Here is a 14,577-nt window from a genome sequence, read left to right as displayed (position 1 = left end):
ACACAGTATACTGCCATCACTACAATATACATGTTTTGCATACAGTTTTATTCACAGGCTTTCTGCAAAATGCCACACACTTCAAATTCATGCCAACTGATATTGTTGCATCCAGTAGATGTCCTCCTAGAGCAAATGAAGCTTCAAGAAGCTTTGCGCTGGAGTGAACCAATTGGCTGAAAGGGTTCAATGCCTCATGAAGCTTCATCTGCCCATCACTAGTCAAATGTTTTCCTGGGGCCAGAGCGGGCGACATTGAATCCTATTTGAAGCTGCTGACTAAGGATAAGCGTAAATACAGTAAGGTTGTTATTCACGTCGGCGCTAATGACTCCCGACTTCGCCAGTCAGAGGTCACTAAAATTAATGTTGAGTCGGTGTGTAACTTCGCTAAAACAATGTCGGACTCCGTCGTTTTTTCTGGACCCCTACCCAATGTGACCAGTGATGAGATGTTTAGCCGCATGTCGTCATTCAACCGCTGGCTGTCTAGGTGGTGCCCAGAAAATAACGTGGGCTTCATAGACAACTGGAAACCATTTTGGGGAAAACCTGGTCTGATTAGTAGAGATGGCATCCATCCCACTTTGGGTGGTGCGGCTCTCTTATCTAGAAATCTGGACGAGCTTGTTTTACAACCTAAATTATGACAACCCAGAGTTGATTCCAGGATGCAGGGTCGCAGTCTTACACGCCTCTCTGCTGTGTCCTTGCAGCTGCTACCCACCCTACGCTCCCAGTACCCCATAGAGACTGTGTCTGCCCCCCGCCCACCTAAATTATATAAATCAAGAATCAACTCCAGAGGAGTTATTCATAAGAACCTAATTAAAATTAAGATGACTCCTCTTATAGTAGAAAGTAATAGGACAATCAAATGTGGACTATTAAATATCAGATCTCTCTCATCTAAATCTCTGTTAGTGAATGATTTGATAAGTGAACATCACATTGACTTATTGTGTCTTACTGAAACATGGTTACAGCAGGAAGAATATGTCAGTCTAAATGAATCCACTCCACCTGGTCACAGTAACTGTCACATCCCTCGAAACACAGGCCGAGGTGGTGGCGTGGCAGCGATCTTTGACTCAAGCCTATTAATCAACCCTAGACCTAAACATAGTTATAACTCATTTGAAAGTCTCACCCTGAGTCTCTCACACCCAAACTGGAAAACTCAAAAGCCTGTTCTGTTTGTTATTGTATACCGTCCACCTGCTCCTTATTCAGAGTTTTTAAGTGAATTCTCAGACTTTCTGTCTGATTTAGTGCTTAGTACAGATAAAATAACATTGTAGGCGACTTTAATATTCATGTAGATGCCGACAATGACAGCCTCAACAATGCATTCTGTTCATTATTAGACTCAGTTGGCTTCTCTCAAATTGTAAATAAACCCACTCACTGTTTTAATCACACTCTTGATCTTGTTTTGACATATGGCATCGAAACTGAACACTTAATAGTTTTTACCCCTAACCCTCTTCTGTCTGACCATTTTCTAATAACTTTTGATTTTCCATTAATGGATTATACTCTATGTGGGAAACAATTCCACTACAGCAGATGTCTATCTGGCAATGCTGTTACCAAGTTTAAGGAAATAATTCCGTCTTTATCTACTTCAGTGCCGTTTGCCTACACAGTGGAAGGAGGGCACCTTAACTTTACTCCCATACAAGTCGATAATCTTGTTGATAGTACTGCAGCCTTCCTGTGTAATACACTTGATACCATTGCCCCTCTGAAAAAGAAGGCAGTGAAACAGAGGAGGCTAGCCCCATGGTACAGCTTGCAGCTCCGCTCCCTAAAGCAGGCATCACGAAAAATGGAAAGGAGGTGGCGCTCCACTAAGTCAGAAGAGTTTTTCATAGCCTGGAAAGATAGTTTAATAACATATAAGAAAGCCCTTCATAGTGCCAGAACCGCATTTTATTCATCACTGATTGAGGAAAATAAGAACAACCCCAGGTTTCTTTTCAGCACTGTAGCCAGGCTGACAAAGAGCCACAGTGCTGTTGAGCTTAACATTCCCTTAGATCTCAGCAGCAATGACTTCATGAGCTTCTTTACAAATAAAATCACAACTATTAGAGAAAAAATTGGTCGGACCACTCCCACAGCTCTCGCAGATGTGCCATCTACTACAATGGCTTTAGAAACATCTGTAAGACCTCATTTATACTTGGACTACTTCTCCCCTATAGATCTCTCTGAGTTGACCTCAACAATTGCTTCATCTAAATCATCAACATGTCTCCTGGACCCCATCCCGACCAGGCTGCTCAAAGACGTCTTTCCCCTAATCAACACATCCATACTAGATCTGATTAACCTCTCTCTATTAACAGGTTATGTTCCACAGGCTTTTAAAGTTGCAGTAACCTCTACTCAAAAAGCTTACTCTTGACCGAGGTGTCCTAGCTAATTATATACCAATATCCAATCTCCCATTTATTTCCAAAATCCTTGAAAAAGCTGTTGCAAAGCAGTTATGTGACCACTTGCACAAGAATGATTTGTTTGAGGATTTTCAGTCAGGATTTAGAGTCCATCATAGTACAGAAACCGCATTGGTGAAAGTCACCAATGATCTTCTCCTAGCCTCGGACAAAGGACTTGTCTCCATACTTGTCCTCTTAGATCTCAGTGCTGCTTTTGACACCATTGATCACAGCATCTTACTGCAGAGACTTGAACATGTTATTGGGATTAAAGGAACTGCGCTAAGTTGGTTCAAATCTTATTTATCAGAAAGATTTCAATTTGTTCATGTTAATGACGAATGTTCCACACAAATTGAAGTTAGTCACGGCGTTCCACAGGGCTCTGTGTTAGGTCCAATTCTCTTCACTTTATACATGCTCCCTTTAGGCAATATTATCAGGAAGCACAACATAAATTTCCATTGCTATGCAGATGATACTCAGTTATATTTATCTATGAAGCCAAATGAATCAGGTCAGCTGGTCAAACTTCAAGCATGTCTTAAAGACATAAAGGCCTGGATGACCTGCAACTTCTTACTTCTAAACTCTGACAAAACTGAAGTTATTGTGCTTGGGCCTGAAAACCTTAGAAATCTGCTGTCTAATCATATAGTTACTTTAGATGACATAGCTCTTGCCTCCAGTACTACTGTGAGGAACCTTGGAGTCATCTTTGATCAGAATATGTCCTTTAAATCACATATAAGCCAAGTCTCTAGATCTGCCTTCTTTCACCTGCGCAATATTGCAAAAATTAGGAGCATCCTGTCTCAAAGTGATGCTGAAAAACTGGTCCATGCATTTGTTAGTTCCAGGCTGGACTACTGTAACTCTTTACTATCAGGATGTCCCAATAATTCCCTAAAAAGCCTCCCGTTAATCCAAAATGCTGCAGCCAGAGTACTGACAGGAACTAGCAAGAGAGATCATATCTCTCTCATATTAGTTTCTCTCCACTGGCTCCCTGTAAAATTCAGAATAGAATTTAAAATCCTTCTCCTAACATACAAAGCCCTTAATGACAAGGCTCCATCGTATCTTAAAGACCTCATAGAGCTTCATCACAACAAAGCACTTTGCTCTCAGGTTTACTTGTGGTTCCTAGAGTCCACAAAAATAGAATGGGAGGCAGAGCCTTTAGCTATCAAGCTTCTCTCCTATGGAACCAACTCCCAGTCTCAGTTCGGGAGGCGGACACCCTCTCTACCTTTAAGATTAGACTTAAGACGTTCCTTTTTGATAAAGCTTATAGTTGGGGCTGAATCAGGTGACCCTGAGCCTTCCCTTAGTTATGCTGCTATAGGCCTAGGCTGCTGGGGAGCCCCATGATGCTCTGAGTTTCTCTCCTCTCTCCCTATGCTTTTATATGCTACCATTACACATTACTAACTTTGTGTCTCCTCTCTCCCGTAGTGTGTCCTCTCTCTCTCCCTGTACCTTTCTACAGGTTGCCCTGGCTCTGGAGCTCTATGTTTCTGATGAGCAGTCACCAGCCACATCGACCTGACCAGTGTTTGATTGTTTGTTGTGTCTTGTTGCTTTTCTTCTTTTGTCTCTCCTCTATCCACTAACCCCAACCGGTCGAGGCAGAAGGCCGCCCACCAAGAGCCGGGGTCTGTCGGAGGTTTCTTCCGTTAAAGGGAGTTTTTCCTCCCCACTGTCGCCAAGTGCTTGCTCAAGAGGAATTTGTTGGGTTTTCTGCTGTCAGAGTACTGACAGTAAGGTCTAGACCTTACTTTGTAAAGTGTCCTGAAATTACTTTTGTTGTGATTTGGCGCTATACAAATAAAATTTGACTCGATTTGAATATGTAATTTTTACAAATTATTTCAAATAACCTGACCATCCAATGTGCATAGCCTGTATTTATAATGAAATTCAGAGAGAGGGAGAGAAATGGAACAATATAGGGAAAAATTACTTCTGGATCAAGTTTTATGTTAAGCCACTTTTGTGTTCTATAGCCTAGCAGTCAACATGATGAAGATTAGGCTATTTTATTTCTGTTGAAGTATAAACTGATGAACTGCATGCATGGTTTGTCATTTGTAATCCATTTTTTCTTTGAAGAAGTATTTTGGCTCTTGGGTGATGTCTGTGTTGGACTTGATGCAAAGTTCATCTCTTTCACTCGCCTGCTGGTCCCATCTCATATCTGAGCTCAAGTTACTAGTCGCCTAATACTTAAAGGAGGACCTGATACTGGGTTTCAGCCACTAACTTCAAACTAGGATGCATTCATCCCAAGCGTGTCAGCAGAAGGACAGCACGGTTTTGACCAGGCTGACAGTGGAAATGTAATGGATAAAAATTGTTTTCATGCTGGTTCATCAGCAAGAAATCAGCAATGCTTTTATGTATGGATTTATTATATTAATAATTTCAGAATCAGAATCGGCTTTATTGGCCAGGCGTGTTGGACACACGAGGAATTTGACTCTGGTACATCGGCTCTAAATGGCAAAAACAGTAAACCAACATAAGGCTGTGTAATATAACAAAATAAGCAGTATTAACAGCAACAAGCAGTGCAAACAATGCAGAATAAGCTGTATAAACAAACAGTAAATGTAGACAACAAAGGAATGTTCGTTAAAATGAGATAAATAGGGATAAAAACAGAGTACTTAAAACTATAGACCTGCACGAGTCTGTATAATCTGTACAGTGTATATATACACACAGGTATTGCACTGAGGGTTATTGTCCAATCATACTGTCGTTGGTCAAGTGTTCATCAGAGCGATGGCCTGCGGGAAGAAACTGTCCCTGTGCCTGGTTGTCTTGGTGCACAGTGACCTGTAATGCCATCCAGAGGGGAGGAGTTCAAACAGATTGTGTCCAGGGTGTGAGGGGTCTGCAGTGATCCTCTACGCCCTCCTTTTGACCTGTGAGGTGTACAGGTCCTCCGTGGAGGGCATCCTTTTGACCCATGAGGTGTACAGGTCCTCCATGGAGGGCAGGCTCACACCAATGACCTTTTCTGCAGTCCTGACTGCCCGCTGAAGTCTGTACTTGTCCTGTTTGGTTGCTGAGCCAAACCAGACAGTGATGGAGGTGCAGAGAACAGACTCGATGATTCCTCTGTAGAACTGTATCAGCAGCTTCTGGGGCAGGTCAGAGCTAGGTCAGTTTGTAGTGGAGGATGTCCGGGATGATGGGGTTGACAGCTGAGCTGAAGTCCACAAAGAGGGGCTGTGCATAGGTCGCTGGGGAGTCAAGGTGTAGCAGGATGTAATGCAGTGCCATGTTCACTGCATCATCCACTGACCTGTTTGCCCGGTAGGCGAACTGCAGGGGGTCTATGATGCCCTTCAGGTGGGCCAACACTAGTCTTTCAAAAGACTTCATAACTACAGATGTCAGGGTGACAGGTCTGTAGTCGTTCAGTCCACTTATCCTTTTACAAAATTCTGTGGTTGGTCTGTTTTTCACATCATAAACTACCAAAGTTCAACAGACAACTTACACACCAGCCCAAAGTGGGCCTGAAGGTGTCTTTCCACAGGAAACGTTCCTGGTACTTTTCATTCCCAGGAACTGAAATCCAAGAGCTCTCCTTCAATTTGGATTTCCACAGCAGCAGTGAAAAAAATTACATAAATTGCTCACTGATGTAAAAGCACAATAGTCCACAGGGAAGTTGTAAGAATGTCGCTTCTAAAGTGCTGCGCGTTATTTGGCCAATCAGTGGTGCCTTACCGCAGTTGGTCTTAGCTTCAGCAAGTACTATCCCATGACTAGGGACTTTTTTCAGGGGTAGAACTAAACCCTAGAACTAAATTAACACCCCGGTTCAGAGGAACTGCATATAGAGCAAAAGTCCTGCAAATGTTCCTGTTCTTCAGAGAAAGTTCTTTTTGTTGAAACGTGGCTTTCCTTTGTACAAGACAACTGTTTGTTGGCTAAACTAACATCATCTTTAGCTGCTGATCATGAACCATTAATAAAGTGGCAAGTGGTGACACATTTGCATGTCACCATGGAAGTGCAGTTATTCTCCCTGATCAATCAGAAAAGTGCAAAAGAGTTAACACAGAAGTTTGTTGTTGCTTCTGTTATACATTTGGCATTTTAGCAGTTCCCAATTAAAACTGAGTGAAATGTGATGATCACTTAGAAACTATGGTCCAACCTTTATGTTTCACCCACAGGTAAGTCCATTGATTGTGAAATTAATCGACTTCAGTGTAAAAATTAGACATTTTGATGCAACTGGACCCCAACTTTAACCATTTAAATGTAGTTATTTCAAAAATGCGTGAACACTAGATGTCTAGATAGCCAAAATCCAAAAAACAAAAATCAAAGTGCTTGGTAATGTTTGAACCAAGGCTGCTCCAGCTCCGTCATTCTCTGTCAACCTGGAAACACCCCCATCACTGAAGCTCCGCTAATCCCTTACCACCGCATGAGGGTGAGACAATCTATGTGTGTGTGTATGTGTGTGGGAGAAAGAGATGCGTGTGTCTCTCCTGAAGACCACTGGGATTTCCCTTTTTAATTAATTCAGGATTTGTTTGGGGCACAGGGTCAGAAATGGAGATGGGGGGGGAGACATTTTCTCATGTAAAGCCACGAGTCCAATGTGTATGTGCTAGGTCTGCTATGTGTGTGTGTTGGCATGGGGAGAGGAAAGTCAAACAAGAGTATACCATGGTAAAAACAAGGGAAAGAATAGAAAGAAAAGGGGCATAAAGGAAACATAGCTGAAACAAAACTCTGCCCACCTAATTACTATTGCTGTGTCTTGACAATGAAAAGTGGCAGATTTTGCATCTGAATGTTTTTTTTTTCTTTTTTAAGCAAAGTGTGCATTACTTCAAAGTCGGTCAAAGCACCTCCTCAAATTGAGGCAACTAGTATTTTAATATTTAATATTACCTACAGTGCCTTGCGAAAGTATTCGGCCCCCTTGAACTTTGCGCCCTTTTGCCACATTTCAGGCTTCAAACATAAAGATATAAAACTGTAATTTTTTGTGAAGAATCAACAACAAGTGGGACACAATCATGAAGTGGAACGAAATTTATTGGATATGTCAAACTTTTTTAACAAATAAAAAACTGAAAAATTGGGCGTGCAAAATTATTCAGCCCCCTTAAGTTAATACTTTGTAGCGCCACCTTTTGCTGCGATTACAGCTGTAAGTCACTTGGGGTATGTCTCTATCAGTTTTGCACATCGAGAGACGGAAATTTTTGCCCATTCCTCCTTGCAAAACAGCTCGAGCTCAGTGAGGTTGGATAGAGAGCGTTTGTGAACAGCAGTTTTCAGTTCTTTCCACAGATTCTCGATTGGATTCAGGTCTGGACTTTGACTTGGCCATTCTAACACCTGGATATGTTTATTTGTGAACCATTCCATTGTAGATTTGGCTTTATGTTTTGGATCATTGTCTTGTTGGAAGACAAATCTCCGTCCCAGTCTCAGGTCTGTTGCAGACTCCATGTACCACAGTGTTACGAGCCAGGCAAACATTGGCAAACTCTTGCTTCTTCTCAGGACAAATTTTCTCAACCATTTTCATCACGCAGTCTTTAATAAATTCACCCTCAGTGAAAGGTTTGCAGTGCTTGGCAATCAGCGTTGCCACCTCGTAGCTCGCCTTTGTGGCATTTTCATTTGACTCACGGGCTCTTGTGAAAAAGCGCTGCTGTGCTATTAAAACAGCTTCCAGTTGCTTCAATTTTTCGCCACGTTCGTTCCCAGTTAGCTTGTCATAGTTAGCATGTTTCGTCTGGTAGTGCCTCTTGATATTGAATTCCTTGAAAACAGCCACAGTCTCTTGGCAAATTAGGCAGACACAGTTGTTTCGTATTTCAGTGAAAAAATACTGCAATTTCCACTTGTCCTGGAAGCGGCGGCCCTCGCTGTCAACTTTCCTTTTGTCAGTTACATTCACCATGTCAGAAATGGGCCGGGCTGAAAGGATCACACAAGGGGCACGGCGGCGAGAGTGCGGCCACGGGTCTACTGCCATCTTCTGGTGAAATGTAAAATAGCTTTTTTTGTACGCGTGTATTTTATACTGTGGTCAACAGTGCTGGTGGGCCACATATTATTGATTTTATGACAGAAGCTGCGGGCCGGTGAAAATTTGAACACGGGCCGCAATTGGCCCCCGGGCCGGACTTTGGACATGCCTGGTTTATGATGAGCACTCAAGCAGGAAAACTTTGTCAGCCTTTGATTTGTCAACCATATTTGTAGGGTGGCTCTGGCTTAAGAGGTAGAGTGGGTTGCCTCCTGGCGGTTCGATTCTTAACCTCTCCAGTGCACGTGTCAATTGCCCTTGAGCAAGACACTGCACTCCCAGTGATATCACGTCTTTGTTGTAGGCTGAGTATAAGAAGGACTCACACACTCTGTCCATTGAGCTTCCCTGTAACAGACTGTATTAGACACTCCGTTCAGAGAACCCTCCTTCCTGCGGGAATAAATATGTAATAACTTTCAGAACTGATGTTACGTATTTATTTCACACACACTGAGCTTTAAAAGATATTTGTCCACAACACCCCACACAGACGAGGGGTCACTGGCTGACACCTGGGCTTCCAGCTTTTCAGAATAGCTCCTCTTTGCAGCTCTGATCTCCCTTGTGTTCCTGGCCTGGCTGTACGGCGTCCTGTCCCCACGTCTGTAAGCCTCCTCGACGGCGCTGCGGCGGCGGCATCGTCGTCGCAGAAGGACTTTTTGGGCACACACACATCCTCACATAAGATGTCACAGTGTCAGTGAGTTCATCCAGGTTTGTAGCTGCAGTCTCAAATACACTCCAGTCTGTGCAGTCAAAGCAGGCCTGTAGCTCTGACTTAGCCTCCTCAGTCCAGCTCTTCACTGTTTTGACTACAGGCTTCACAGCTTTAAGTTTCTGCCTGTAGGTTGGAGTAAGATGGACCATGCAGTGATCTGAAAGTCCGAGGGCTGCACGGGGGACAGAGTGATGGGTGTCTTTTATTGTTATGTAGCAATGGTCCAGTGTGACTTTGTCCCTGGTGGGACAGGTGATGTGCTGTCTGTATTTTGGCAGTTCATGGGTGAGATTTGCTCTATTAAAGTCCCCTAGAACAATGAGTGGAGAGTTGAGATGTTCTAGCTCCAGGCTAGTTATCAGTTCTGCTAGGAGCCGTTAGCCTGCGGTGTTATGTACACTCCCATTAGCATGAAACTGTTAAATTCGCGGGGAGAGTAAAAGGGTTTGCAATTGATAAGAGACTCTAGGTCTGCGGTACATGTCCTCTGTAGCACTGTGACATCTGTGCACCAACCTTCATTTATGTAGAAGCAGATTCCACTTCCTCTCGTTTTCCCGGACAGCTCCTTTACACGATCCGCTCTGAACGCCTGGAAGCCCAGTATTCGAATCACGCTGTCGAGTGGCTGAGCCAGGTCTCCATGAAGCACAAAGCAGCAGAGCGTGCAAAGTCAGAGTTAGTCCTGTTGACGAGAAGAATTTCATCCATTTTGTTGACCAGGGAGCGGAGATTAGCCAGGTGAATAGATGAGAGTGAGGTCCGTGTTCCACTCTGTCGTAACTGCACCAAGGCGCCAGCCCATTTTGCACGTCACCAACATTTTTTCCAGGTCCCGTATATCGCTGCTGCACTTCTGATCAGAATGTCCATACAACATTCTTCGTTCACAAAAATCGGAGGAAGGTAGTTTGGTGTGAGTTGTCCGATATTTAACAGTTCTTCTCTGGTAAAAGTAATCCGGGATGAGTTGCACAAAACCAAGAAAACAAAGAAAAACAACAAACAAGAGCGTGAGTAACCACGGCCACCATCGCTGTCGGTGCCAGAAGTCTTTAGATTTCCTCATCTTATGATAAAGGATGGGGGAAAGTAAAAGCAGAAAGTTCACAGTGATACCAGGAGCCTGATCCACCAGAAGAGATTCAAGTAGAAAGTTTCCAACACACAGACAGGTCAACAGGTGATCTACCTGATTTACACAGCTGCCTGTGGCGATTACAGTTCAAATGCATCAAAAGAAAAGAAAAAAAAAAAAAAAAAAGGTAAAAAATGGGCCCAGAGATGACACGCATGTCTTGAAGTCAGAGTGGATCGACACATTTGATAGATTGGAAGTCTGCTTCATGAGGTGAGCGAGTGCACTCGGTGCAACCTTTGAGGAAGGAAAAAAAAGTCAGTCGACCTTACATAAATTTTGTCGCAAAATGCAACTGACCACTGGCAGTCTGGAGCCCTGCCTAGTGACGTGAGTGCTTCAGGACCAGGAAATTCCAGTCAGAGCAACATCTAACCACTTCCCTAGAGAAATGTCCCCTGGGTTCAACACTTTGGCTAAAATGGAGCTGGGCAGTCCAGTCTCGAGTGTGGCCACACTGCACGGGTTCAGCTTTCAGATCAAAATTTTAAGAGCTGTGAAAAACCTAGCGGCAATTGCCTCTGCAGCAGGCTAGGGGACAGTAGCTCAGTTGAATAACATCGCAACGTTTATATGTGCTTGTTAACACACAATAGCTGCAGCGTTTTTAATCGGCCTTCGCTGTCACCTTCTTCATGTGGTGTTGACAACAGAAGTGGCTGCACATGAGCTTGTTCAATATATGAATTATTTAAAAAACGAAAATTAAATGCTATTAAATATGTCTCATTATTTTAAAAAATTTAATTGTCAGGTAATAAATTATGACCAATTTCTAATGACCGTCTATCAAAAGGATGGACAATGAGAAAGTCTAGCGTGACCTCTGGTCAGGTGTTACCGTAGTTCAGGGCCTCTGGTGCAGTCCATTTGATAGGAATCTGTTTGAGTCCAGATGAAGAATAAACACCATCATCCTCCTGACGACTCTTCACAAAAATCGGAGGAAGGTAGTTTGGTGTGAGTTGTCCGATATTTAACAGTTCTTCTCTGGTAAAAGTAATCCGGGATGAGTTGCACAAAACCAAGAAAACAAAGAAAAACAACAAACAAGAGAGCGTGAGTAACCACGGCCACCATCGCTGTCGGTGCCAGAAGTCTTTAGATTTCCTCATCTTATGATAAAGGATGGGGGAAAGTAAAAGCAGAAAGTTCACAGTGATACCAGGAGCCTGATCCACCAGAAGAGATTCAAGTAGAAAGTTTCCAACACACAGACAGGTCAACAGGTGATCTACCTGATTTACACAGCTGCCTGTGGCGATTACAGTTCAAATGCGCCAAAAGGGAGGAAAAAAAAAAAAAAAAGGTAAAAAATGGGCCCAGAGATGACACGCATGTCTTGAAGTCAGAGTGGATCGACACATTTGATAGATTGGAAGTCTGCTTCATGAGGTGAGCGAGTGCACTCGGTGCAACCTTTGAGGAAGGAAAAAAAAGTCAGTCGACCTTACATAAATTTTGTCGCAAAATGCAACTGACCACTGGCAGTCTGGAGCCCTGCCTAGTGACGTGAGTGCTTCAGGACCAGGAAATTCCAGTCAGAGCAACATCTAACCACTTCCCTAGAGAAATGTCCCCTGGGTTCAACACTTTGGCTAAAATGGAGCTGGGCAGTCCAGTCTCGAGTGTGGCCACACTGCACGGGTTCAGCTTTCAGATCAAAATTTTAAGAGCTGTGAAAAACCTAGCGGCAATTGCCTCTGCAGCAGGCTAGGGGACAGTAGCTCAGTTGAATAACATCGCAACGTTTATATGTGCTTGTTAACACACAATAGCTGCAGCGTTTTTAATCGGCCTTCGCTGTCACCTTCTTCATGTGGTGTTGACAACAGAAGTGGCTGCACATGAGCTTGTTCAATATATGAATTATTTAAAAAACGAAAATTAAATGCTATTAAATATGTCTCATTATTTTAAAAAATTTAATTGTCAGGTAATAAATTATGACCAATTTCTAATGACCGTCTATCAAAAGGATGGACAATGAGAAAGTCTAGCGTGACCTCTGGTCAGGTGTTACCGTAGTTCAGGGCCTCTGGTGCAGTCCATTTGATAGGAATCTGTTTGAGTCCAGATGAAGAATAAACACCATCATCCTCCTGACGACTCATCCCGAAGTCACTGATCTTCAACACATTGCCCTCGCCAACCAGACAGTTCCTCGCTGCCAGGTCCCTGACAGACAGACAGGTTAAACATAGACAGGTAGAGACAGACAGACAGCCAGCCAGGTTAGCACAGAGCCAGGTCCAAAGAGACAGCCAGGTTAGCACAGCCAGGTGCAGAGCAGAATCCTGCACCAGGTCAGGTACCCGCAAAAAATGTGTAGCAGGTTCACGGGTAAAACCAGACTGAATGTGTGTGGGTAGCAAGTAAAACAAACAATTAAAAATAAATAAATAAGGGTGCAGCTTCATTTAAACATCCAATAGATCATTTTAACAAGCTTAAATAACCAGTACACTTATTGTGAAGGCCTATGGAACAACCTTTGTCCCCTCAACTCACATCCAGCTAATAGGATGCCTCCGACAGTGAGAACAACCGTATCAGCGGCTTTGATGCTTGTAAATAGTGCCAAAAAGTGTTAGCATTTGATAGCCAGAAGCTGGGCACATCCTCACTAAGGGAACAGCTGCAGAGCCCAAGTGCCACGTCCATCGACAGATACTTTTCCAAGAACACAACTCCCAAGCACTTTAAACTAAGTGACTGTATAGCTTTAAGTCTATTCTAATGATGAGTACAGGTCACGGGTGTTATGTTAACGAATCAGGTCCAGGATTCATTTAGAAATACCTCCAAGTAACGGGTCAGGTCCGATACTGAGCTTTGCAGGTGTAAGTTTTCAAAATTAGACCCATGCAGGATTTTGGTGCTGAGACAGACAAGTTCATCCTGAAGCCTCATTTCCTCGGAGCTCGTCTTCTCAGGCTGTCACTGACCTTGGCCAATGTAAAGCTCAACTCTAACCCGTGACTCAGTGCACTGAACTTTGTATAATAATTTTTAGAAGACGCTCAGAGGTTTTGCTTCTGATGGTGTTTCAATACAAACTATTTACCTGTGGATGGAGGATGATGGCTCAAACAGGTATTAGGCAACTTACCTGTGGATACAGTTTTTATTCTCCAAGTATGCCATGCCAGCAGCAGCATCCGCTGCAAAGCGAACGAGCTGCTTCATCTTTAACTCATCCTTCTTCTTCCTCAGAAAGGACAGGAAGTCTCCACCTAACAGACACAGTGAAGAGTCACCCAAACACAGTGGCTGGAAACTGACCAGTAAGCACACAAAATATGTGAAGCTCCACCCACCAGAAACCAGCTCCATGACAATGTAGATCGGCTGTCGCTGCGTACAGACACCGATTAGCTTCACAATGTTTGGGTGGTCGTACTGCTTCAGGATCCTGCAGCCAATCACAGGCAGGCAGCATGAGAGACCAGCCAATCACATTTTTTTAACCACCTCTCTTCGCATTAAAATTCTCTTTTTTCCCCCAGACAGCCAATCAAAAAGCAGAATTACATTTCCCTATGTGACTTGGTTGTGATCGAGTATCAGGTTTATTTTAGAATAAAATGCACATTTTGTAATCATTGAATGAGGATTTCATTATTTTTGACTTATTGAAAACTGTCTTAGACACACGGTACTGTTTCAGTGAAACAGGTGAAAATTACCGAACACTGTTCAATCACCCGTTTCATAATACACAGGAAGCAGCAGGTGCGGCTGGGGAAAACCACATCCAGCACCCGGACTATCAGCACAGGCGCAACCCAGGAATGTGTGCTCTCCCTGCTGCCGTTTTCCCTCTACACCAACAACCGCACCTCAGAGGACCCCCGTGTTAAACCCCTGAAGTTCACAGATGACACAGCGGTCATCAGTCTCACAGTGACGGGAGGTTGAACAGCTGGTCCTGTGGTGTGGTCACAACAACCTGGAGCTGAACAGGACAGTCAGGACTTTCGAGTTGTCCATCCATCCTCCCCATTCTTGTGAACGCAATATGCTAGGAACACCTTGAGGGAATTTCTTCAAATTTGGCAAAAACTTCCTCTTGGACTCAAAGATGACCTGACTGTATTTTGGTGGTCAAAGGTTAATGTCAGTGGCGTCATTATTGATCCCTTCCTGTGAATTTAACCAGTTGGCAGAAGCATACAACTGCACAGCC

The 14,577-nt window shown here is 43.5% G+C and overlaps 1 protein-coding gene across 1 annotated transcript in view; it reads right to left on the bottom strand.

Annotated features, from left to right (window-relative positions):
- The window catches only part of fer (fer (fps/fes related) tyrosine kinase), a 47,828-nt gene that overhangs the window by 18,603 nt on the left and 14,648 nt on the right, over positions 1–14,577 (bottom strand). Inside the window, exons 16-19 of the mRNA XM_020622475.1 lie at positions 13,709–13,803; positions 13,501–13,624; positions 12,481–12,566; positions 11,230–11,298 (exon numbers count right to left, since the gene is read on the bottom strand). Coding sequence (XP_020478131.1) covers positions 11,230–11,298; positions 12,481–12,566; positions 13,501–13,624; positions 13,709–13,803 — 374 coding nt within the window. The remainder of the gene's footprint in view (positions 1–11,229; positions 11,299–12,480; positions 12,567–13,500; positions 13,625–13,708; positions 13,804–14,577) is intronic.

Source organism: Monopterus albus, unplaced genomic scaffold (assembly GCF_001952655.1).
Source record: "Monopterus albus unplaced genomic scaffold, M_albus_1.0 scaffold281.1, whole genome shotgun sequence".
Classification (NCBI taxonomy): domain Eukaryota; kingdom Metazoa; phylum Chordata; class Actinopteri; order Synbranchiformes; family Synbranchidae; genus Monopterus; species Monopterus albus.
The sequence above is the reverse complement of the archived record's forward strand: the minus strand, read 5'-3'. Positions and strand labels throughout refer to the sequence as shown.